The sequence below is a fragment of the Electrophorus electricus genome, chromosome 3 (genome assembly GCF_013358815.1).
Source record: "Electrophorus electricus isolate fEleEle1 chromosome 3, fEleEle1.pri, whole genome shotgun sequence".
NCBI classification, from domain to species: Eukaryota; Metazoa; Chordata; class Actinopteri; order Gymnotiformes; family Gymnotidae; genus Electrophorus; species Electrophorus electricus.
In genome coordinates, this window is record NC_049537.1 from 8320189 (window position 1) to 8347012 (window position 26824).

General features: G+C 41.2%; 1 protein-coding gene across 1 annotated transcript; it reads left to right on the forward strand.

Moving 5' to 3' along the window:
- Window positions 1-17911: 17911 nt before the first annotated feature.
- Window positions 17912-26469, forward strand: LOC113575998 (complement C1q-like protein 4). The gene is made up of 2 exons (XM_027007879.2): window positions 17912-18460; window positions 26290-26469. Exons 1-2 carry the CDS (start codon window positions 17918-17920, stop codon window positions 26467-26469), a joined length of 723 nt encoding a protein of 240 aa, XP_026863680.1. The 5' UTR covers window positions 17912-17917.
- The last annotated feature ends 355 nt before the right edge of the window (window positions 26470-26824 follow it).

Below are 26824 nucleotides of genomic sequence, written 5' to 3' on the forward strand. Positions count from 1 at the left end.
CAGCATCCCTTTTAAGGGGACCTTAAACAATTGACAAGTAATCAAACAATTGGCAATCACAATTTGATCTCGGGTCTTGCTCATTGGGAAAAATAAGGATTTAGAGTTGATTCTAGATTTAGTATTTACAAATTGTAATCGTAAATAAAATTGTTGTAATTATTACTTGATTATTAATCCTGCGAGCCACAGGCATTGCTAGATGCTGGTATCTGCCGTGTCATCTTGCAAGGTGATGTGTCCTGGAGTTTTCAGGCATTTAGTTGGACCTGGAGGATCCAAGAGACTTGTCAGAATTCATCCTGCCCCAAGGCATGCCAACTATTCCCTCTGACAGGCATACATACTCATGCCCACATGTTTCACACACGAGAAGGTCTGCTTTGGAACATGAGCAGTTACTTTATCTTACATTTTCATTGTTCCTTCCTTTTGGTTTTAGTTCATCGTAATATAATATGTCCATAGCATGTCTGAGAATAATTTAGGCTATTTTATGTACATTTTTAGCAAGCTGTAACCTTGCCTTTCTGTTCTTGTGATTTACCAGTGGATTGCATGTGTCTTTCATACTTTTATGCCTCCACCTTGGATGTTGGCATATTAGCTCTCTTGTGTATGTACTATAATGCAATGACACACAGCTTGCTGAGGATAAACTGAGCAGTTTAATCACTTATGGTCACCTGAATTCATGGGGACTGTGTAAATAAAGAGTAATAAATTCTATATGGTTATTCCAGTACAAACGTAAATACCCTTAAATTAAAGCTGTCATTCTGTATTTGAACCACATAATTATTGTTTCATTTCAAATTAGCATGATGGAATACAGCATCATGTGTGTGTGCGTGTGTGTGTGTGTGTGTGTGTGTGTGTGTGTGTGTGTGTATGTGTGTGTGTGTGTGTGTGTGTGTGTGTATGCCAGAGAGAGAGAGAGAAAGAGAGAGAGATAGTGAAAGAGAGGATGTATGTGTCTAGGTTTTTGTCTTTAGTACCTAATTAGTGGACTATAACATTTCCATCATGGTCTCGCTATGGATAATGAGCTGTAACAAGAGCCTCTGAGAACAAAAGGGAGGGGAGTTCACATCATCATGCAGAGGGCAGGAGGAGAAGCTGTCAATCACTCACCTTACATTCTGACTGACAGCTGCCATTCCCTCAGTCCAACCCTGAGGATGGGTCATCTGGACTTAGCTGGGTGCAAGAATGTGTGTGGGGGGAGTATGTAGCAGAAGAAATTGAAATATATCATTCTCAACCTATTTGTTTATGTAAAGTGTGAATTTCTCGGTAAGGATATACACCACACTGAAATAAATCAGAAACAGCAAGTTGGATTAAGTGTTTTTCTTATATGGTAAGAGTGAGGATCTAAAATGGCTTGTGAACATTCCATTAGAGGAGATCTCTACAGTGCCTTTTTGCTGTAAATTTTGTACATATACTTTGGGAGGTTTTTATTTACAAACTTCTTTTTTTTTAATATTATATTTTTCATTTTTTATATTTTTATATATTTTTCACCACCTATCAATGTTGTACCAACAATATTGATTATACAGTATTCCTGGGGTTAATTCGGCAGTGATCTATGCATGTGTAAATTTATTTTACAATTTACAAGTAAGTAGTGTCAGTAACTACACAGTACATTTGAGCACTGTAATATATTTGCACTTTGCCAAAATGACTGTTCTGAGTTATATTATAATTTTTACTGGGGTAGAAGATACAATGACTTTCTGATTAATTATCGCTGTTATTTTGTATTATTTTGACAATAAACCTTTTACAGTGCAGATATAAGGTGATTAATTACCACATCATGTAATTAGTGTAAACTAAGAAACTCAAGGCTTTTTATGGAATGAAGACAATGCCTGCTGCAGACAATAACATGCATCAGAATCCAGTAAAGGTAACCGCACTGCAATACAATTACAGAAAGATAGGCAGTAATTAGATTACTGGTATATCTATAAAATAAAATTAAAAAGTGATTTCTAGCAGAATTACATTACAGCTCAACAAAGACGCTATTTGAGTGCAAATAGCTTTGTTAATCATGATCATGGGAATTGTTTCATGGAGACACGAGATTTATTATTAACAGGGATTTTTTCAGTGTAAACATGATTTGTTTTTCGTGGTTATGACATTATACATGTTAAGTAAAAGTTAGGCCATCTTGATTAAATTAATTTTATTTTGTGTTTAGCCTTGAGTTCAAACAGCTAGTCACTAATGCTGAATATTCTCATGTTATGTCCCACAGCTATTATCAGATTTTCAGCTCCTGTTTACACTCTTGTTATGGATGGGAGCGAAGAACAATGATTTGTTTTTCGAGACACGCCCCTCCTCCGCCGAGTACACACATTTGGTGTTTTGTGTGTTTTTCTGTATGTGTTGTCCTATAGACTTTTTTGATCCTCGTACTCAGTGAATTTGTCTAATTGTTATAGACATTAATGCCAATGCTCACGCTCTCTTTTACTCTCACCTCCCACCCAATTTATTATCAAGTTTTCTGTCGCGTCAGTGCTCAGAACACGACACTGTAAAACGCAAACAACCCAGGCGCGTCAAACTAATTGCTATTATTGTAGGGTATGCCTCTCTTTCCCTATTTCGGTCTCATTGTCCCACACTGTATTCCTTCCTGCTCGAAGCTTCTTTCCGACAGCTTCAACACTAAAGACGTTATCCCGTGGAGCTGAAGTTCACTCCACAGCTGTTCACCCATGCATTTGTCCAGTCATTGCTCTAGCTACTACCTACAGAATGATCTAGCGGATAAGGAGGGACCCTTGTTACTCGTCGTTAACCGGTCTAAGTGCTTGCTGAAGTTTCGTTACGCCATTATTTCATTATGTTCATTTACACTCTCCTGTAAAGAGAGTCGGTCGTTCAGATATGTAGAAACTTAAATATGAATCCCTCCGGGTTCTCTTTCAACAGAATAATGATATTATTATATTTGTAATGATTAGGGCATTTTACAAAATGTGAAAGTTGTGGGTGTTGCAGTTGTAAATAAATAAAATACTAAATACAAATACAAGTAAAGAAACTAAAATCCATAACCAAAACACTTTCAACATTTACTAAAGGTTTATATATGATATTAGAACAGGGTACACAGTCATTTTACTGGGTGCTTTTTCATTTAAGAGGCTATTGGTTTATAAGGAGTTTTTAAGGTCCATCCACTTAGATCACGAGCCAATAACAAATATGCTAGTCAAACTGATGGCAGGTGGTGGTTTGGATGCTCTTTTTCTCTCAGAACACTCTCACTCAAGCACACTCTCACTCTCATTGGAATTCCACATGCTTCCACTGTCTTGTTAGGAACATCTTTTTGAGCCAATTAATTTCTCATCCTCTTAATCTCTCTTTCTTTCTCTCTTTCTCTCTCTCTCTCTCTCTCTCTCTCTATCTATCTATCTATCTCGCTCTCTTCCTCACATACACTCAGACACAACATCCTTCGCTTCGCGAATTCCCGATCCATCTCCCATTTTCTCTTAACTGCATATCCTAACCATAAATGAGCACTGCCAGTGTGTGTGTGTGTGTGTGTGTGTGTGTGTGTGTGTTCTCAACATACAATTTTACACAATCCATCCTTCTGCCTCGCTCAGCGAACTCCTGAAAGTTGGCAAGGAGAGTGGGAGAAAACGAGAGAGAAAGAGAGAAAACGAGAGCGTGGTGAAACGCTTTAGCGCATCCAGGATCTCTGCAGACTACAAACTGAGAAAAAAGGAAGGCTGGAAAGAGAAGTGAGGGAGTTGAAGGAGAGAATGTGAGAAAAGTGCAGTGCGTCAGGAGCCTTAACAAGTGAATGTAATAGTATGCAGGACTCATCCTTTTCACTGTGTGATACGGGGAGGGGAGGGGGTGGGGTGTGTGTGTGTGTGTGTGTGTGTGTGTGTGTGTGTGTGTGTGTGTGTGTGTGAAAAAGAGCAAGCCTGCTGACAAGATATCTTACAGAGTTGACAGTATTGATAGAAAGTCACTGTGCGAAAATAACACAGCAGATGTTTCAACATGTGGACCTAGTCTTGCCCTTTATGACAACATGAAATATCATTGAGGAATGTGTTTATACGTGTGTGTGTGTGTGTGTGTGTGTGTGTGTGTGTGTGTGTGTGTGTGTGTGTGTGTGTGTGTGTGTCTGTGTCTGTGCACATGCGGATTGGGTGTGCAAATCTGCATGGCATTCCTCTTCTTCAACAGACACTTCATACACAGGATATTAATTAAACATGAGCCTTTCACACTTTAATTAATGAAGACACAGCAGAGCTAATCCCACACACACAGAGGGGAAAAGTTGAGGTTTTTAAAGGTGTTGCTAGATGAATTTATTTGTGTATTTTCAGCATTTTGCTACATTTCCCGAGTCTTCGAATCTTCGAAACTCTGCATGTTTACATGTCACATCTTGAGAAATATGTCAAATACAATGAACATATTTTATTATAGCCCTGCATGATAAAAATGGAGCACATTCCCTGGATCATCTGATGTTTGTCCAGTATTTTGGGAAACGCACATTTCCTTTGCACATTTCCCCATTTGGGAAACTGCTGCTGCTGCCTATCTGTGACACAGATGTTTAAACTAACCCTAAGTGAATATAACATAATAACCGTGGGAGGATACAGTGGAACAAAATTCACGGGATCATTATAAATGATGAAGTGGCTTAATGAGTGCAGAGGGCAGAACCTCACTATGCACAGTTGCGTGTTGCATGAGTCTGTGGGACTTGGACACTTATTATAATAGAATTCAGCTTTCTCTCTTTTGCCAAATTTGTTGATGCTTGGATGCACAATTAGGAATCACAGAATCCCAGTGCCCTTTAACGTCATCTGCTAACATGGTCCAACATTGGAGTAATAGAACATTTGAGCTAATTTCACCATATGAAATGGCCTTTTCCTTCATGTCAGCTCCAGTGGCATTGTGTTTGGAAGAGCGCTTTTGAATAAGAGCTTCGGAGCTTGGGAGCATCTCTCTTTCACTCCGTCATGCTCTCTTGCTCACACTTTTAAGGTCACGGTTTGTACCCACCGTCACCGCCTGTCATTCCGTTCCTCTCCCTCTCCCTCCACTTCCACCACTCCTCTTCTCTCTCCGGCCCTCTGTCAGCCGTTTCAAAAACACTTCAGACGGGCAGAGGGAGGGGAAAGAAATCTTGGAAGAGGAAAAATATCGCAGGAAGTGTGAGACTAACAAATGTCCCACAAAATGCCAGTGGAGATATGACAATTAGATAAGTGTGTGCGGTGTGGGTGTGGGTGTGTGGGTGTGTGTGTGTGTGGGGTGGGGGGGGGTATGAGAGCCAGAGGAGAAGGCGGGGCAGTGGCAGCTTGGCATCAATTGGTATCATTTCTTCACTTTGCCAATTTTTAATCAGTAAACTGAATCTAATAAGGATGGCCATTTAGACTTTCATTATTCTAATGTAATTAGTCATGCTTCATTTTCTCTGAAGCAGACAGTAACGCTGCTGTTGCTATTTGCCACTTTCCTCGACAAAGTATTATGAATCTTATTTTGAAATGCTACCTGCTAAAATGCATGGTACGAGTGGTAAAAAATGAGTGGTATTAATGAGACACACACACATAAACACACACACACATAAACACACACACACACACACACACACACACACACACACACACACACACACACACACACACACACACACACACACACACACACACACACACAGGTAGACATGTAGTACCAGAGTATTTTCACCATACATAACATCTGTCTGGTTCCACAGTTGTATTGTCTTGTTCTGCTTCTAATGTTCCATCTTTTCTTTTACTTTCTTGCTTTCTCTCCTCCTGTCTCTGTGTGATGCCTCTCTCTGGACCTGCTGTGGTGCGTTCAAGCAGTCCACCGCCACGCACTAATGAACCTCCAACATCTTGTCCCGTCACGGCAATTACACACACACACACACACACACACACACACACACACACACACACACACCAACATATTTCCTCACTTCCTCTCCCCAGACATTATACAATACAAAAAAATAAACTTCAGATATTTTTATAAATGATGCTTATATTACACACCTGACATATTCAATTAGGGCATGATATTATTTGTGTAAGTGTTGTATAATATTTCCTCCCCCCCTTCCTTTACACCCACACATCCACTGTCACAAAACCACAATGGTTAAGGGTTTTATTAGAGTGACATCACATACCTCAACTTCCTAGTATGGAGTCTTAGGGTTAATCAAGGCCCAAACTTTAATCAGACTTACTTAATCATTCATAGCCTCAGAGACCAGCCCAAACAAACCGCACACACCAGCATGCATTATTCAGCTATTTTTTTACATTTTATGATCAGATGCTCAGGAATAACATGGCCAAAGTTTATGCTAAGTTTACCACAGGAACAACTGAGGTATCTTTGCTTTTACATTTATTTATCAGGTCCAGAAGAAGCCAGATCAGTTTGGGCCTTGTCTTATTGTATATGTAGGGTGCCAAGAAGTGGTGCAGATGTAACCCTTTGCTACCCATGTTCATGAGAAAACCTGGACAGAAATCTGACAAAAAGCAAATATCCTAAGTTATTATTATTATTATTTACCTTGATATAGTGCCTTTCTCAGACTAAGTTGTCGCCATTTGGCCTCTTGGTCCAAAAATCTTTCAAGCACAATTTTGATGATGTTGGTGCCATGGGACGCTCCCCCCACGAGTCATGTGGTACAGCCTGCCGCGTGCAGGGGGGTTCACCCTTATTTGTAGCCACGCCCTCCGTGATAGCACGCACCTGCATAGGGTTTAACGTCTTGTGTTTTGTATGTCTATTTATAACCTCTGCTAATGTGTGCATTGTGTTGGTCATTGTTTGTTTGCTAATGTATGTTAAAACGTGTGTGTAGTCATCAGCTCTCGGGCCAACGGCAACATTACAGAATGACCAACCACAACAGGACACCAGCTCCCTCAGCAAAGGATGGCCTTCCTAGCGGGAGGTGCATAGGCACCTCCGTGCTGCCTGGATCCCAGGATATTGGGGAGAGGACCGCGACCGAAGTCTGCGTCTACTCCGGAGGTGGAGGAGAACACCCCCGGGAATTTCTTGAGGGGCCTGGGGCTACCGGGCCTGGGCAAAGGAGTACCGATATGCCCCACAAGGACCGTAAAGAGGGCGGTTGGGTGGAGCCAGCGGGATTTCCGGAGGGCAGGGCTGAAGCCTGATTCCCTTCCTTTCCATGGACTCACTAGTGAGACTGGAGGGGTCCGCCCAAAGCCTCGGAGGCAAACCGCCTCTGGGGCGCTCCTAGAGCGGCTGGGAGAAGGAGGAGCGTTTGGGGGAGGAGCATGGCCGGAAACGGGGCGGAGGTGCACCCCCCGCGTGTCCATCGAGGCTGGGGACATGTTTACAGTGTCTGTGTTGACAGCAGGCGCTGCAGCACAGCGACTAAAGTGTTTGTGGGAAGGCGCATCTGTTTGTGTGCGCATCACTTCGCAGGGAAAGCGTCGGACTGACCCGAGAGAGGCAGGCACTCTGCCTTTTTCCCTGGCTGGTGAAGGTCTCCCAGGTGGGAGGTTCCTGGCCCACCTTGTGCTGGGTGGGCACCGGGCATGGCCGTACTATGTCTGTGTACAGCAGTCTGGAGTTCACCATCCCAGAAGAGGAAGTGTTGGGAATTGCGCTCCTAGGGAGGGATCATCAGTGTCGGAGAATTCGCTGCCTTGTGTGGGGTGGGCACCGGGCATTGCCGTGTCATGTGTGTTTGTGTTTGTACACGGTGGCCTGGGGTTCACAGTCCGCACCCCTTGGAGGGGGGTTCTGTCACGGGACACCCATCGATACTCGAGCCAGCAGCAACGTTACCATTAGCCATTAGCTATTAAGTTACAACCCTGGTCAGGGTACAGTATGATATCATACTCACATTATCATGTTCTAAACGAACAGTGCCTACATGATTGATTTTCTTAATAAACGATCATTGTTTTTAAGTGACACTACTTTCACTAATTTAGTCGTATCAATATATCATCTTCATGCATCAGTACTGTAAATCAGGGATTTAATATTTGCAAAGGTTGGCTGATTTCAGTAATCGAGTCGGTATAGTCTTCTTTGCCACCAAACCAGTTTGAAAGTAAACCAGTTTGAAAGTAAAAGGTGGCAGGAAGGAAACCTTTGCTCTCATCAAATCGCACACCTTAGCTGCAGTGACTGGGTTTGGCATAAACCTGGGTTATATGGTTCTATCAGAAAAGTACTGATGCATGAAGATGATCTCTTGATATGCACAAATTAGTAACAAAAATGTAATGTATTTACATTGATACTAAAGAAAATCAATCATGTATGTGCTACATTTGTTAACATGATAATGTGAGCATGATAGCATACATGATAGCATACTGTAGCTAGATTCTAGTAGATCAGCAAGAATGTGCTGAAAAATTATAGATTTTTCTACACAAACAACAGAAAAGGATTTGGCATACAATTCTGGCCGTTCGGAGCCTTCCTGATGGATATGCAATGTTACCAAGACACGTCCTGTGATGTACAATGATGATGGATATGTGATGTTATCAGGCTGAGCCCTGTGATGTACGATAGTGATGGATATGTGATTTTGCCAAACTGGTTCTTTTAACACTCTCCTCCAAGTGTACCGAGACATCCTCAAAAGCTGTAATGTTGTAATGCTTCTTAGGTTCACGGAGTGCATCAAAAGTACTTTTATTTGATTACTGAAAGTGAACCTAAATGGTTGAAAAGGGTTAAAAAAGCCTCAGCACTTGGTCTAATATAACAATGAATCCCAGTCACAGTGACCAAAACTGCTACACATCAGCAGTTATTCTCTGCTTAGTATAGTGCATTAATCAAATCTGTGGACACTGATACACCAGGCTAGCATGGGTACTGAAAAGAGAGAGAGAGAGAGACAGAGAGAGAGAGAGAGAGAGAGAGAGAGAGAGAGACAGAGAGACAGAGAGAGACAGACAGACTCCAGGAAAGGCAGGATTTATAGCTCAAGAGCTAAACACAGTTTATGATAACTCAACCTCTGTAATTCTTAGCCCTTTAATGTAGGTGTCTTTTGTCACCAACAACATGAAAGTCCAAAGTAAATCAGACATATAAAATAGACCCAAGCATTACATATATAGTTGTGTGTAGAGTCCTGTTCTAAAGGTATATCTTAAACTTTTGTTACATTCCATTGTTATATTCCACAATTCTTGCAGTCACATAATGCACATTATTTATAAGACCAATAATTAACAAACTATGAATTACTTGCTAAGAGTGAAGTCTTAGGAGTTACTTCAGGAATGTGCAGGCAGTTGAGCATGTAAATGGTAGAGATGTGAGTGCTCTTACAGCCAGGGCACCATTATAGTACAAGCTCCCTCAGTTAAACATAACAAGCAGCACCTGAAACAAAACTCCAAAAGAAACGAGCAAAGAAATATACCAAAAACAAAAGCCCAGAAGTCTTAAGAAATCATACACACACACACACACACACACACACACACACACCTGAATTCATGGATATGTCTCTGTGGAAGCTAAACAAGCGCTTGTTAGTGGCAAGATAAAGAATGGAGACCACATGTGCGATGTAGTCACAGAAAAGGGTGCAGGGATATTTGTTACTGTAATTGTATTCAGTCTTCTTGTTTACTAATGGTTATGAAGTATGGACTGCTACAGACTCATAGATGATTAATGTGTGGCCAAGTATGTTTGCGCATATATTCCAGTGTGCATTTCAGTGTGTACGTGTGTGGACAGGCGAGTGTTGAAAAGCATGAAGGCAGTTAGCGCTGCAGATCCTAGAATGTATGTCTGATACATTTATGGCTGAATAAATGTATAAATGTGTGTTGGAGAGACATTTTTTTGAGTGCAAATGTGTTTGTGTTATGTGTGTGTGTGTGTGAGTGGGGGGGGGGGGGGGTCAATGTTTTTCTGCCTCTCTGTTGGTCTTGTCCTTCCTGCTGGATGATCCCTCGTTTTCTCTCCTCCCCTGCTGTCTCTCTATCCTCGTCATGCTACCAAGAGTCCTCTTTTTCTTCTCTGTTTATTCACCTTCTATCTTTTGCTTGCTATTTGTGTTATTCCAGTCGGATAGAATGTTGGTTTGTGTCTACTAAATGTTCTAAACATAGTTCATACTCATAAGCATTTACATGTGTCTAGAAAGTAGTGACATTGTGAAACTAAGCTAACATCTTAACTCTTACTGACATTTTATTCATGTTCATTTATCTATATTTATTCATATTAAAGCCTCTGAGAATGAAAATAGTAAGAGAAAGAGAGATGTGTATGGGTGGTGTGGGTGTGGTGGGTGGAATAGAATGGATTGATGAGGATATCTCTTCTGCCACATTGTCAACCTGCATCTAATCACCCTCAAATTGTTAAATTATTCAGGAGTAGAGCATGTATGTGCGTGTGTGTGTGTGTGTCTTTATCCATGTGATAGAGGAAGGTAGCTAAATGAAGAAAGCACTGGTTTGGGGTTCACATCTCCCATGAGTCCCCACTATTTCCTCTAGAGCACATACATACTAATCAGCCCATGCACACACTTCAGAGTGTTTAAATATTAATGTTGGGTCCTAATACATATCAATAATATACTGACATGTATATGTAAATCTGCCCAATACATGATGATGGATTATACCTTCATTAGCACTAATGTTATGGCTGAACTATCTCCTGGATCCACTGCACCAAAAAAATGTGAGTCCACTCCCCCACAACTCTCCTCCAGACAGAGCTGCTGGATTCTTCAAAAATGAAAATATAATTGCTTTCACATTGCATAGCTTGCAAATGATTAACCGCTTCTTCTCAGGCTTAATCCAGCCAGGCCATAACCTGTGTTTTGCTAAGCCAAACATATTTACTAATAGCCTGCTAGTCAAAGCAGAGTCTGGGAAACAGCACTGAAGTGGTGCTAAACAGGAGCTGCGGTTAGCCTGGCAGCCTTTGAATCTGCAACAGCCATGGTGTCTAGATGTATCCAAATCCAATCCAGTCCCTTTCGCAGTCCCTTGTGTGGAGCTGAAGACTAGAGCTTCATTCAGGTATTTTGCACGAGGAACTCATTTATCCAGCCATACATCTACTGTTGGAGCCAGAAAGAGCTTTATTACAAGTTACAGAATATTTTTGTCTTAAATAAGGTCAGTTTCTAGCATCACAAAGCAAATAGATTGTCCATAATAACCAATGAACAAAGCTCAGATGTATTTACTGCAATTACCACCAAATTTAAAACAATTCGTTTTCAGTAAATAAAATAATTTTGTGAAAGTGTTAAATTGGCAATATGGACGGCAGTGAATTGTGATTATGTCAAAGGAAACACAGAAAACAAAATCTAGAAACTGAATACTCAGTATTCTAAACCATACTGTGGGAAAGTGGAAGGAGAGCGAGACAGAGGGAGAGAGAGAGACAGAGAGAGGACATAAGAGAGGAATGTCCTGAAACAGATAGATTTTAGAGAGGAGAGGAGGATAGTATATTGGAGAAAAGATAAGAGGCGATGGGAAGAAAGCCGAGCTGGGCAAATGCATGGTAGGAGTTTAGGAGGAGTCAGAATTAGGGGAAGGAGGGAGGAGAAGGAGAGAAGGAGAGGAGAGAGGGAGAGGAGAGGGCGGATGACAAATTGAGATGAATAGATGTAGTCCGGTGCAACAGTGGGGAGCTGTGGCTTATTAATAGAGAGAATTAGAGAAGCAGGCTGACTCAATCTGTACCATGTCACCCCATATCAGCAAGCAATCAGAGTCTCACACACACACACACACACACACACACACACACACACACACACACACACACACACACACACACACACACACACACACAAACACCAATGCACAAACAAGGATATGCATGCAACACAGAGGTTATACAGTACTTGCACACACAATACAAAACCGCACATAAAAACATACACATATTGTCTACCTCATATTGGGATTACCACATCCAATATGACAACCTAAATTCCATAATCATGTTATCATAGTGTCATGTATGTAATCTAGTTTGTATGTGCTATTTCATCTCCAAATGTTGGCTTTAGAAACTGTGGTTAAGATAAAGAACACAGTTTGTCTTCAGGGTTTTCAGTGCTTCTTCTTCTCATAGATTACATTATTCTTAATACTATTCAAGGTTAACATTTATTTACACATTTCCAAGGAAATTCATTTTAGTTTTAGTACTAAGTATATTGAAAATAGGGTGCTATCTATCTATCTATCTATCTATCTATCTATCTATCTATCTATCTATCTATCTATCTATCTATCTATCTATCTATAATTTATTTATATTAGTATGTGGCAAAAACAGACTGCCACACTACTGAAATGCTGTGATCAGAGTAATGGATAATATCCACGCAGACCATTCTAAGGACACAGAATTTGGACATTAAAACATTAGTGGTTTCTGTTATTTTAAATAATAGCAGAAATACTTAAACACTTCTAACTTTATTTTTTAATTATAACCCTAATTTTTTATACAACTATACTCAGATTAAATGTTTTTTTAAGTATACTTAAAAGTCCTGTGCTTACTGTGTGTGCCTTTTGGATGTGTCTGTGTCTCGGTGTGAGGTGAGTGTCTGTTTTCTAGGGTGGTGTGTGAGTGTGCTGCAGTTGGGCTGTCATGTTGTTGTTCACTAGATTCCATACACTGGACTGGCTGTGTTGATCTCCCACTACATTCGCACTCGCACAAGTGCAGGAGTACAGCTCAGACCTGTTCTGAAAGCAGCACTTGCCTTGGAGCTGCCCTACATTTACTATCAGGCCAATACCATTCATGGTATGTATACAGTGTATGCATGTTTGTGTGTATGTGTGTGAAGTTTATGTCTATCATCTCATCTGCAGCACATTTATTAGCTTTTTAGCTTTAAGCTTTTGAGCATTTAGATTTTTTAAAAAAGCATTATTTGAAGGCATACACTGTGATTTGATCCAATTAGTAAGTGTAGAAGAGTAGACTATCTAGGTACATCAGTTTGTTTGTTTGTGTGTGTGTGTGTGTGTGTGTGTGTGTGTGTGTGTGTGTGTGTGTGTGTGTGTGTGTGTGTGTGTGTGTGTTTGCCATGCTAATGGGACCACAGACACATGCTGTAAAGAGAATAGACAGGGTACAACATGGGAGCTGCTCTATTGATCGAGAGGCAAAATGGCAGGGAGTTCTCTCAGGACTCCTGATGAGCTTTAAACAAGGAAGAGCTGTGACAGCAGCTCATACACACACACACACACACACACATACACACACACACACATTCACATGGGAATAGTGACAGTATCTCTCCATAGCCATATCAGACCACCACAACACCAGCATAATTCAACTTTTAGGCAGTCTACAGGTAAAATACAGCTCTACTAAAACATTTCTGTCATTATGTGTTGACTTTTAAAGAACTCTTCATTCACATGTGAAGACCAGGCAGATCGATTTAGATCATTCTATCCACTTAAGTATGTTTCTTCACATTCACATGGCAACATACCAAAAACATTCTTTTATTTCTATCCAGCAGAACCCACATTATAAGGACGTGTTTCATATGTTCATCATGTTGTGTTGCATATAGCTGCACAGTAAAAGCATAAAGGACTTAACATAAAAGCATTAGATCATATTTTAACTAAATGTATGTAAACCCATTAGTAGTAACATGAGCTAGTAGTAAGTAATCCATTTTAACTAAAGCAAGCTTCTCACTTCACCCCCCAGGGCACTATACCTGAACAATCTTATTAAGCTCAGAGTTTGTGCTTAGCTTCAATAATGATTGGTAAAAGCAATTTAGGTCCACAAGCTGAAACTTAACCTACCTATAATATGTTTGAAAACATTAAAATGAACACAAATGAATACTTGTAAATTATGAAAGGGGATGTATTTCTCTCACTCATACTACAGGGTACTGTCATAGTTCAGCTATTTATAGGTGCTAAATGTATTTGATGCAATTGCACAGTAATCTACACCTAGTACCTTTTGCAGCAGAGAATTGTGGTGTTTCTGAAATTGCTTTGAGAAGTGCACATGGTAAAAGCAGAGTTTACAGTGCAGAATAAAGCCCTATTGTTGGTCATCAGGTTCCAATCCCAGCTGTGCCATTTGCTACCCATGGCCAGAAGCCCCTGAGAACACAACCAGCAGCAGTTCTCAATGAGAGGAAAGGACGGCGATGTCCTTGTCCCCTCTGTCGCTAAGCGACACACCGGGCCAATGGGCATGTGCATAGTTGTGCAGGCAGCATTGCCGAGGGCTCAGTATTCAGCTCTCCATAGTGTGTGCTGAGGGATGGCACTTTGCTTTCTAGATCACTGGAATTATTTCGGTGTTTTGAAACATATTTGATTGACATCTATTTGTCAAATAAACTAAAAAACTAAAGATTAGAAGTGAACTAATGAACAAATAATGCTTTCTGGCTTACACAAATGCAAAAAGAACATATGTCAGATGGTAAAGGCTGATTAAACTGATGAAAAGATTTTCCTTAAGGTGTTTTCCTGATGTTCTCTTGAACAGTCCCACATTTTAGTAAAAACCTCAAATGTTTCATCTTACATCTAGCTCTGGTGGGAAATAGAACACTGGCAAACAAAAAAACAAAAACAAAAAAACTGGAGCCATGTATCCCAGGACATAAGAAAGAGCTTATCCATCCTGTTCTCTCTAGTAGTATCTCTAAGCTCTGACCAAAAGTGGAAGGGGTTGCTTGAGAGACTAGTTGAAGAGGAAATGTGTGTTTGGTTGGATTCTGTGGGGTGCACTACTTGGTTAAAATAGAAGGTACAATAGCAGTACACACAGAGAAGATGACAGAGTCATAACCAGTGATGAAAGAGAGTGGTGTGCAAAAAGAGGTGATATGTAAAGAAAGTAGAGGAGGGAGGATAGGCTGTAAGTGTCCTTCACTGCTAATGAGTCCTGAAGGCAAGAGACACAGATACAGACACAGACACCAGACTTGAAAATGTCCCTAAACTGTCTGTCTATCATTCTATATCTCTCTAACCTCCACTCTGCCACTCTTCTCTGTTCCCAGTCTCTCTCTCCCACCCTCTTCCACTCACTGTCATCTTCATCTTCTTGTTTTCTTTCAACCTTTCCACCTATCTGTCATTCCTGCACTTTCATTTTAATTCTTAACTCTCATGTGTGCGCGCATGTGGGCATGCATGTGTTGTGTGGAATTTATGTTAAAAGTTAACTGATACTTCTATATTCAAACATCGAAGGGAAACAGACATTAACAAGGCAGAAGGCTGGAGCCAGTGTGTATCTGTGTGCATCCTTTACTCTGCACCTCATGCCTGTGGGCTCCTAGGGGGAAGGTGGTGAAGCGAGAGAGAGGTTTAGAACATGGACACAACAGAATCAAAAATGGAAAAAGTCCTGCTGGAGCTGTGTTTCTTGAGGGGGGGCTTTGGGGGGGGGGGGGGGGGGAGCCCATAGGACCGGCCAGTAAAAAGTGTGCTCCCAGCATTCCTTCTCTTTTAATAGAAGCACTTACATAGTTTTTATAGTATTAAAATATAATTCCCTCCAATTTGAAGCAATAACCTGTTACAGGGATACCATGATTTTCTTTAAAGGAACAATCAAGTGTACAGGAATTTGTTCATGTTTTTCATGAGTTTGAACTGACCTAGGAGGCACACGTGCAATATCCTGGTATTTTTTCCGTTTTTATTGACTTCACATTGTCACATTTGATCAGTTTTCATAATCACTAATTGGTTAGTCAGCAGCAGCAGTTTGGATGTAATAGCACTGCAAGTCTACTCCTCCAGAAATCAATTTCTTGACCCGAGTAGACGGATGCGAGAGACCGCGAGCACAAAATTGTTCGAGGGGCGGGGGAAGCGCGAGACACAGCCCGAGGGTAGTAGTGCCTTGTACGCAGAAATCGTACAAGTGAGAAAACTGTTGCTTCTCCGCTTTATTACAAGTGACAAGACGGTGATTATTACTAGGCGTTATATTCATTAAAGAGAAGCTTAGTAAAACCAGATTCTATTAAATTTCAACTCCAGGTATCATTTATCCAAATCGTTTGTTGCAGCATATGCTACAATGGAAACAAGTTCTAGAAGCCTACCAGGGCAATATTTTTAAAACATAGGAAATTCGAGGGGAGAATAGATAGACTTAATTTTGGTTGAAAACGAATGATGCAAATACAGGTTAGTTAATACTATCGTGGTGAGCGTTCTCGACGGCAAGGTAAGGTGAAGACCGCTTGCCTGAGGTGTTCTGGTTTGTCCGCGCACGAAGCTGAGGAGGAGCGCTTCTTTGGGGGAATCAGTGATCGAATTTGGAGGAATTCCTGGTAGAGGTAAGAGTCATTGTGTTTATAAAGTGCAACAATCGGAGATGCTTATCAGGACACATTAGCCATACTAGCAGAATATTGTTTTAAAACTGCATTGGCTTTGAATTGCTTTGTTTTAAATTCTCAAATACGTGTGCCCGTTGATTTCAAAATGTTATTTGTCTAACAAGAAAATCTTTAGAATGGGCAACCTCGTAAAAAACAAAAAAACTGTTAAGATGTGATGTGTTCAGCTATATACCACTGCCAATACCACAAACCCAGGCACCTGAGAGTCCACCTGGCTATATCGATGAAGTCATTTTTAATCAGTAGTCAAATTCAATCAAGAATTCCCTAAGAATTACAGTAGGCTACCACTAGTTGCAATGAACAAACTGAAAATTGAGTAGCTTCATTACTAATCTGTTTCAATACTGTATCAAATAAATCTTAAAATTGCTTTCAGAGTATTATTATTTCCTGTTTCTTTCTTGTATTTTCTGTAGGATGAGAAGTAAGATTCTAAGACAGCTGCACTTGGAACCTAAAGGAGTCAGATGGTTAGTGAAGTGAACCCTGAAGAGCAGCCCTGTAAGCCTGATTTTACACCTCCCTTCCTCTTCAACACCCTTCCTTCTATCCACCCTTGAGCTAATACAACTGAGGAATGGACACATACCCTGGATGTAAGACTGTCTTGAACAAAATAACTGAATTTATTGATCGCACGTAAGAAAAAGACTTGCCATAAAATCTGTAACAGGATTTTCCGTGTTGCCCTGTAATAGCATTTTCCCGGTGGAGGAAGAGAATGAGAGCTGCACTGGAGATGGACTCCTCAGACATACAGTGCTTCTCTAAGCCAGAGGAAATTAACCTAAAAATAAGGGGAAACCCTTCTGTTATCAACTCTCTACCTCTATAGAAACATTTTACAAGCAGCCTATAACACAGAAATACAGCTCCAAATCACTCCTTTATAGCATCTCCATCAAAGGACACCAGTTTTGAAGCACTGAGCCCTCCATGTTGCTCATATCAGCTGTGTGTTAATCACATCCTGCATCCAGAGTACAAACGGTTGAAGGTGATTTATTCAGGGTGTGAGCCATAACTGGACCTGTTGTGCTGATGAAAGGAAAGGGTCTCTATAACACAAAATATCAACCTGTCACATCTGTGAAACTCAAAAAAGACACCATCAGGAGTTTTATTGAGGATTTTTCCCCTGTTCTTTGGTAGGGGTGGATTTTGTACAATTGAAACAAAGATCTTTTTGCTGGGAACAGCTCTACAACTTTTTTCATATCATCACCTGCTCAGACCTCCCTTTTCCCTAGTCCTCTCTTCTTCCCAGCATTCATTCTGGCCGGCCCCGTGTCCTCTAAAGGAGAGGAGGACTTCCTCTCTCTAGCAGCCTCTCGCCTTAGCCGCAGGAAGCGTGTCATTGGTGCTGCAGTGGGCGTGGCCATGGTGCTTGTGCTGCTAGTTGCCATCCCACTGTTGGTCCACAGCATCAAGCTGGGTGGAGCCGGGGGTAGTGGGACACATTATGAGATGTTGGGCAGTTGCAAAATGGTGTGTGACTCTCTTACGCCCACTAACGATCTCACACCTGTTTCCCCGCCCCCACAAGATGTCCCCGTACGCAGAGGGGGAGGGAAGTCAGGTTTTCGTGGTAACCCAGGGCTTCCGGGGCCCCCAGGCCCACGAGGGCCCCCTGGAGAGCCAGGGAAGCCAGGTCCTCCTGGTCCCCCAGGTCCAGGCCCAGGAGGATATGTTCCTTCATTCTACAGCCCCAAAATAGCCTTCTATGCTGGTCTACGCAAGCAGCACGAAGGGAGTGATATCCTCAAGTTTGATGATGTCGTGACCAATGTGGGGAACTATTATGAGCCCACCACAGGCAAGTTCACCTGCCCTTTACCTGGGATCTACTACTTCACCTATCACGTCCTCATGAGGGGAGGGGATGGAACCAGCATGTGGGCGGACCTCAAGAAGAATGGACAGGTAGGAGATCTTTGCATGTGTTTACATGTATACGTGTGTGTGTGTGTGTGTGTGTGTGTGTGTGTGTGTGTGTGTGTGTGTGTGTGTGTGTGTGTGTGTGGTGTGTGTGCATTTGTGTGCATGTGTATGTGACTCTGTGACACTGTGGGAAAGATTGTGAGCTGGCTCCGTAAAAAGCTTTCAGAAAGGGCAGTCATTATTTTGAGGCCAAATTCACACCAGCAGAAACTTCAGCAAATTCAAAGAAAAATAATTTATAGGTACAGCAAGAAGTGAGCTAGTTTTAACCAAAGTTTGATTTGACTGGTATATGAAATCAATTTCAGATTGTTGTTCACTGAGATGAATGGATGGATTGGATTTAACATTCAAATAAGATCTGCTAAAGCAGCCTTTCAATAATTCAACAGTCATTTTCTCAGTGTATCAGTTTAGGCCTTGCTGAAGTTACTGGGAGGGAAAGAGAGAGTGTCTGTTGAGCGTATCTGAGTGAATCTGTGTCAAAGTTTGAATGAAGTCTATGTGTGTGTAGTTATATGTGTATCCATATAAGAAAATTACTTAGGGCTCATGTTATTTTTGCTTAAGAAGAATTAAGTTCTATAAATATTGAAAACCTTGACTGATACCTGCTCTCATCTTTTTGAATAGATTCAAACTGAATCTGTTTTAAGACCAATAGATACTACTAATAAAAAGAGTATCCATCCCACACACTCCCCGCTTCACAGGAGTCAAAGCTGAGTCCTTCTTGGTCACCTCACACATACACACACATTCTCTCGCAGACACTCTGTTGTGGAACAAAATGCAACAGCTGGAGGCAGTCCTCATAGGAGCCCTGGATTTAAAATAAACGAATAAGTAAGGAGAGTACGAGAAGCAGCAGAAGCCTCACACGAGCCTCCATCTGGTAAAACGGGACACGGATCGGGGAGTCCAGCGCTCTCAACTCAACCATTTAGGTTTGATTAGAGTCACAGAACAGAGGAGGGAAAGGTAGAGATTAGTCAAAGAGAGATGAAGTATTCCCTTGTTAGTGTGTGTTTACACACGCTCTCTGTCACATGTGCACAACATGTATGCAAGAACGCACTCACACGCATACATTTGTAGCGTGTTATGTGAGAACCCTTTGAGTCTTTGCAGTAATGTGTTATTGAACCTTCTTTGCAATGTAATTTTCAGGACATAGGTTTATAAAGCTGTGCCGGGCTAGCACAGGTATATTATGACCTTTTCATAGCATTTTCAAAGCATTTAATAACATTTTTAGAAATTTGACAAGAGACAAGCAAGACTAAAGTTTTCATTATCCAGCTTATGACTGCTGCTTCCTGTATCTACAAGACTGATAATTACATCCAAATAGCACTGCATGATATGGACAAAAAACTATATTGTAAGGATATTATTACATTATTGTGATTGCAATATGTCTTGTAGTATACTAAAACTACACTGATGAACACATGATGTGCACAAAGAGTGGAGTATTATTTTTACAATAATCATTTACATTTGCTGGACTAGGTGAATGTTGTGTTTCATCAACAATACCCACATAAAACTAATTTGGAATGTCTGAGCTCAGGATGCTCACAACATATGCTAAAAGCATTTGTTGCTTACCTTCTATGACAGTACTGGAAAGGCCACTTTTGTGATGATAATAATAATATACTAAATCAACCAGTCCAGTTTCCTGAGCAGTCTGTTAACTGTGCTTTGAATTTGAAAGGAAGCAGTCATTTTTTGGTAGGTCAGGGAGTTAAAAAGATTCCATAAGAAATTTCATTGGAATTTCCAGCCACCTTGTGACAGTGTAAGAGCTCTTTTGTTGCTGCTAGGAAGAACCCTTACAGAGAAGTTCTGGAAAAGCCCACGTGGGAGTACCGGGCAAGCCCAGGTGTATTAGAACCTGCAGCCTTTTCACCCTCTGTCCTTGGTGTATTGCAATGATATTTGTACTGGGAAAATTGTGCTTATTGATGTCAGATACCTGAACTACACTAAGCTCACAGCTGGGTTTTTTTTTGTCATGGACTTATTTCATTGCTGTGATAGTGTAGATTCAAAGAACATAAAAATCTAACTTAAGGTTTTAGCTAAAATGAAAACCATCCAAAACCTGCATGGTGAAGCCTAAATCCTGTGAATGCTGTGAAATGTCAAAATAAGACATAAATATACCATTCTGTAGATTACTGAAAAAAAAATTTTTTAAGAAATGCAGTTCACTGAGCTTAACAATGGTTAACTGTAAATAAAAATACAAATACTTAAAGGTAAACAATTGTTATATTAAACAAATAGACAGCCAATCAGCTATAATTTGCTGTAAAAATAAATGCATTTTTATAAATAAATCCATTTTTATTTTGTTACATTGCAGAATTTACCACTAAAACATATACTTTTACCAGTCACTGTTTTTATCTTTAAATCTCCTTCCTAGAGGAGTAATAGAATTGCACCCTTGATACTCATCCAACATACCCACTTTATTGTGGGTACTGCCCATGTAGTGCAGGCCACAGGCAGACTGTTCTTCGATTTCACAGTGTCTGTCTTAGGAATAAAGGAGCAGTGAAGTCATGAGAATGGAGGCATGGGGAGAGGGAGCGAGTGGAAGTTGGAAGGGTTGGGAGAATGGGGCAGTTTTAGCCAGCTTACTGCTTGCTATCATATTTTGTCATTCTAGTGCTTTCCACTTCTGTTGAATCATTCATGCCTCTAAGATGAGATTCCCCCTCTTCACAGCTACACACACACACACACACACACACACACACACACACACACATATCAATGTATGTCCATCAGTGTCCTCATTAATTATCCTACTATTTACCTAAATTATTTAACCCCTTGCAAGGCCCCAGTAAACAGCCTCTGTCCAGGATGGCTCTGCTGGAGCAGCTCACACACAGCGTGACGACCATGTCCGATAAATAAAGCACACCCCATTTTAAATATTACCCAAAGTTAGGACTCACAGGAATACTGCTGTATAGCGCACTGGGTATCCTGACGTATGGCGGGAGGGAGTGAGGCTGTGTGTGGGATGATAGAGAGATGAACAGAGGAGAGCAAGATGGATGGCTAATGGGAGCAAAGCAGACAGAGAGGTGGAGAGAGAGTGGAGCCGCGAGGCCACATACACAGCCACCATCAGATGAGGGTAAGGAAGACAGATGAACAGGACAGGCAGGCCAGAAGCACAGCCAGTGAGCAAGTGGGAATGACTACTGACCTTATCACAGGTCAGAGAATTTTAGAAGTTGATACTATGAACACAATTACCATTATGATACACCTCATGACTTGTGAGTAAAGACATTATTATGTTAGACAGTATGATGCTAAGTTATTAGCTATGCACACCATTTATTTATTTACTTCAACCATGTTTAAAATATTTCTAAAATGATCCAAGACTATAGCACCAGTAAATGCAGAATATTTTTCCCAGCCTTTTCATAAAATTAAGATACTTTCCATAATGGTGTTGAAAATTAAGTTTGCCTTAATGGCAGGGGAGGGGAAGTGATTTGGTGATTTGGTACAAAACTTCTGTTCAGACTAGAGAAGATACATCCAGCTATAATTCAATTTGGTAAATGATTCTAGGTATGTACAGAACTGCCCCTTCTTCTGGGTCTCCCACTTTCTGTTCTTCTGTGTTATTTCATGTTACTCAGAATCTCTTTTCATTCATCCTCTGCCCCTCCAACCCCTCATCCATCTATATTTCTCACCCCTTTCCCTCATTTCTCCTTTTCTTTCTCGTTCTCTCCCTCCCTCCCGCTCTCTCTCTCTCTCTCTCTCTCTCTCTCTCTCTCTCTCTCTCTCTCTCTCTCTCTCTCTCTCACACACACACACACACACACACACACGCACATTTTCTCTCTCCATCTCTCTGTGGTGCTGTCAGTATACCATACAGCTAATTACAGGATGATACAGAGGAGGTGTTAGCACAGGCACTAACATCCTGTCAATTAAACCACAGTTAACGAGGTTACAGCTTCTAATTAATTGATTAATTTAGTTGATGATAACAGCCAACATGACCTTGATAGGGCTGATATTGCTAATGATGTAGTGTGCAGTGGATGGGTTAGTGCACCTCAGGAGATCTCACCAGGGTCTGCTGCACTGCTTCTCTTCTGAAAGCTCTCTCCCCTTGTTATCCTTTTTCTTTGCTTTCTTGCTCTCTCTCTCATTTCCTGTGTTTTCATTGCCCTTTGAAGAGTGCAGCCTAAAGGTCGAGCTCATACAAACGCAGAGAGTAACGTCAATGTGGGTTTGTGAAGAGGCCCAATAAAGGACACCTCCTGTCACACACACACACACACACACACACACACACACAAACACACACACACACACACACACACACACACACACACACACACACACACACACACATATTCTTAACCAAATAACATCCAAGTTGCTATTAAACCCTCAGATATAAACTCTTTTCACAAATTACTGTCTATATACTGTCAACAGCCAATTAGGGAGCTCCTAATTGAGCAGCAGTCACCTGAACCACCAATTAGCCTTCAGCAACACTGAACATCAGACAGAGAGAGAGACAGACAGAGGAAAAGGGATAGATTTACTGATTCTAGTGATTAGTAAAGCTAAGGGTTAGCCAATACAGGAATACACACAAATGTACAAAGGGTTCTGTTGGGGCAAAAAGTCTGTTCAACATTTTCTCCAGGATTCTTCGACTTCTTGTGAATCTCACAAAGGTTTTCTGTGTTCATTTTCAATGACCAATGACTCTATAATTTGACAAAGATGATAAAAAATGTTAATTTCTGCATAATGTCTTATTCTCTCTGCCTCTCACACACTCACTCTCTCTCTCTCTCTCTCTTCCTCTGTGTGTGTGTGTGTGTGTGTGTGTGTGTGTGTGTGTGTGTGTGTGTGTGTGTGTGTGTGTGAGTGTGTGTGTGTGTGTGTGAGTGTGTAAATCTGAGAGCCCAGGGCAGCTGAGGAGGTTGGGGAGGGGAGGTCTCCGTCTGTATGTCTTACTGTCAGTGTCTCTACCTTTTCAGCTCACGGCAATATACAATTAGAAATCTATTTCTAAAATGGAATCTCAGCCTTTGCTGAACAAGACCACAGTTAAGAATAACATGTGAACTAGCTGTCATGCGTTTGGCTAGAGTTCATACCAAGGCAGGAAGCTCAGCAGTCCTCTCCCCAGTTAGCATTTTAAATGCTGCTCAGAGACAATCGTCTGTTGAGCACAGAATTATAGCACAATGAATTCATATGTGAATTGATAAATCACTGTTATCATTCAGTGATGAAGATTCCTGCCCCACCCGTGTGGAGGTTAAATATCCCCTGAGCATTCAGAGAAGCCGTATAGCATTGCCCTTCCTCCTTTAGGCAGATATAATTTAAATGCTAGGGGTGCATGAAGCACATTGTGATAATTAGGCCTACTGTCAGAGTTTGTATTATACACACTCTGTCTGCCTGTCCTGTATTTCTTTCCTTTAAATAGTTTGTTCAGAAAGTGTAGCCCTTTACAGTAGACTTGAGTGTCCCCTAATCGTGTTCAGGAGCATCAATACATTACTTCAGGGATGCCTGCTAATGTTGTCCAGTACAGCTCTACATTGTGCACTACACTAAAGTGAGTTAAAGACGCTCAGTTAAGGTAGCTCTGTTAAAGACTTACTTCTTCTAGAAGAAAATAACACCTGCTCAGGGAAAACGACATGCTTATCAAACATCGGAGCCAACACACATAAAATACATCAACTATCCATCTGAATGTAACCATCACTACACTCTCTCTCTCTCTCTCTCTCTCTCTCTCTCTCTCTCTCTCTCTCTCTCTCTCTCTCTCACACACACACACACACACACACAAAGTTATTACTTCATGACTCCATTTGACCGCAGTGGTCAGTGCCGGGGCTCCGTTTATTGTGATACAGTGGAGTTATTGACGAGTGGGCCCCATTAGGGACAACAACCGAGGCGCCGCGCCTGGCAATTACCGAGCCCGTGAGCCCCCGCCACATCCCCCATGGTCCCGTGGGAGCTGCCACCTCGCGCCGTTAATCAATCTGATTTAGACCGGACAGGGACGCGCTCACCAACACGAGCCGCACAAGGGAGACACGCGCGTGACCTGCATCTCATTCTGAATCGAAGGAGAAAAAATGGAAATGCAGTCCCGTGGAAGAAAACACAGGGGAGAGAGGGAAAGAGACGAGCGAGGAGGACGGGGATAATTAATAAGAAGATGTGCGAGGAATCAAAGCAACACGAGAAAATGTCGATCCGCTTTGAGACGCGACTGAAATACGAGCGGAATAAAATCCCTCATTTGGCTACATTTGCTTTATTAATTACAGAACATTAAAGGTTTTATATATTTTTCGTGGACATACAGCATAAAGTGAATTGATGTCAGGTGTAGTAAGTGGGCTAGAGAGGGCATTTGCATTCAGAAAGCATGTATGTAGTGTACTGTAACAAGCAAGCGTCCATATTTGTATATTATTCTTTATTTATTTATTTTTAGAATTGAATCCACCTCGCCTGAACGTTACCTTCATCTGAACGCAATTCTGCAATTTACTTTTGAGCTTAAATTATTAAGGTGCTGCAGTGGGCTTGTTCTCAGATGCAAAATCTGAATAAGTTAAACACAGAACTACTGACAAATGAAATTATGTATATTCGTGAAGTATGAATATTGATTTGTTTAGACCATTGTAGGTATACCACATATTTGTAGATCCATGCAGTTGAAGGCCACCTTGGATTCTGAGCACACTCACTAGTGTTTATTTTGTGTGTTTGTGTGTATGTGTGTGTGTGTGTGTGTGTGTGTGTGTGTGTGTGTGTGTGTGTGTGTGTGTGTGTGTGTGTGTGTGTGTGTGTGTGTGTGTGTTCATGCAAGCGCATAAATGTGCACTCAGAATCCAAAATCCAATACAGGGAATTTGTGAGTCAGTGGACCTTGGGACATGTTAGAATGCAACTAGTGTGCCCAAATCAGGAATTACAGGAAGGCTTTCCTGTAAATTACATGCAACAAGTGGATCAATATTGTAATCCCTATGGACTTAAGAGATCTGTACACACATACACAAACTCTCTCTCTCTCTCTCTCTCTCTCTCTCTCTCTCTCTCTCTCTCTCTCTCTTTCTCTCTCTCTCTCTCTCTCTTTCGCTCTCTCTCTCTCTATGTATATATCTATCTATCTATCTATATATATATATATATATATATATATATATATATATATATATATATATATATATATATATATATATATATATATATATATACCTGTGTGTGTGTGTGTTGTATATATATACAGCACAGACACAGAGAGAGAGCGAGAGAGAGAACGAGAGAGAAAGGAGCACGGGAGAGAGAGAAAACTATCCAATGTCCAATGAAACGTGAGGATGTGAGGATCTAAGGTCACTGCCCATCTCATCTGTCTGAGCCAAGCCCAGTAGACAGGAAGAAGCAGAGATGCCATTATTAGGAAAGAAAATGTGGTACAGCACAGATGGAGTGAAAGGGTACAAGGACAAGAAGAGTTTCTCATTTTATCAGCATCACTTATTATTCATCAGGTATTATTCGTCATTCCACTTTTAAGATAGATTGAAGGTTTGCCTATAAAGTATATGCTGTGTGGATATTTTAATACATTTTTAGTTGAACCAGACAGAAATGTTGGAAAGTGAATGAATACATGCTGTGTGTGTGTGTTACACTTTTTAAAAAATAAAACCTTTAACCTTCTATCTGTGTGTGTGTCTCAGGTGAGGGCAAGTGCCATTGCACAGGATGCAGACCAGAATTACGACTATGCCTCCAACAGTGTGATCCTTCACTTAGATGTGGGCGACGAGGTGTGTGTGCAGCTGGATGGCGGAAAGGTCCACGGAGGAAACACCAACAAATACAGCACATTCAGCGGCTTCCTCATCTATCCTGACTAACACAAACACACACACAGGCTCACAACACACACACACAACACACACATACAACACACATACACTCATAAAACACACAAGAACACACACACAACACAAATACCACACCAGACACAAGACACAAGATCCACAGACACATAACACATTCACACACTCACACAACACATATACACACAACGAACATCCGTACGACACAAAGAGCACATTGAGCGGCTTCCTCATCTACCCTTAGTATATATACACAACAAATACACTCCCATACACACACACACACACACACACACACATACACAACAAATACACTCCCATACACACACACACACACACACACACACAACAAATACAGCGCAATCAGAGG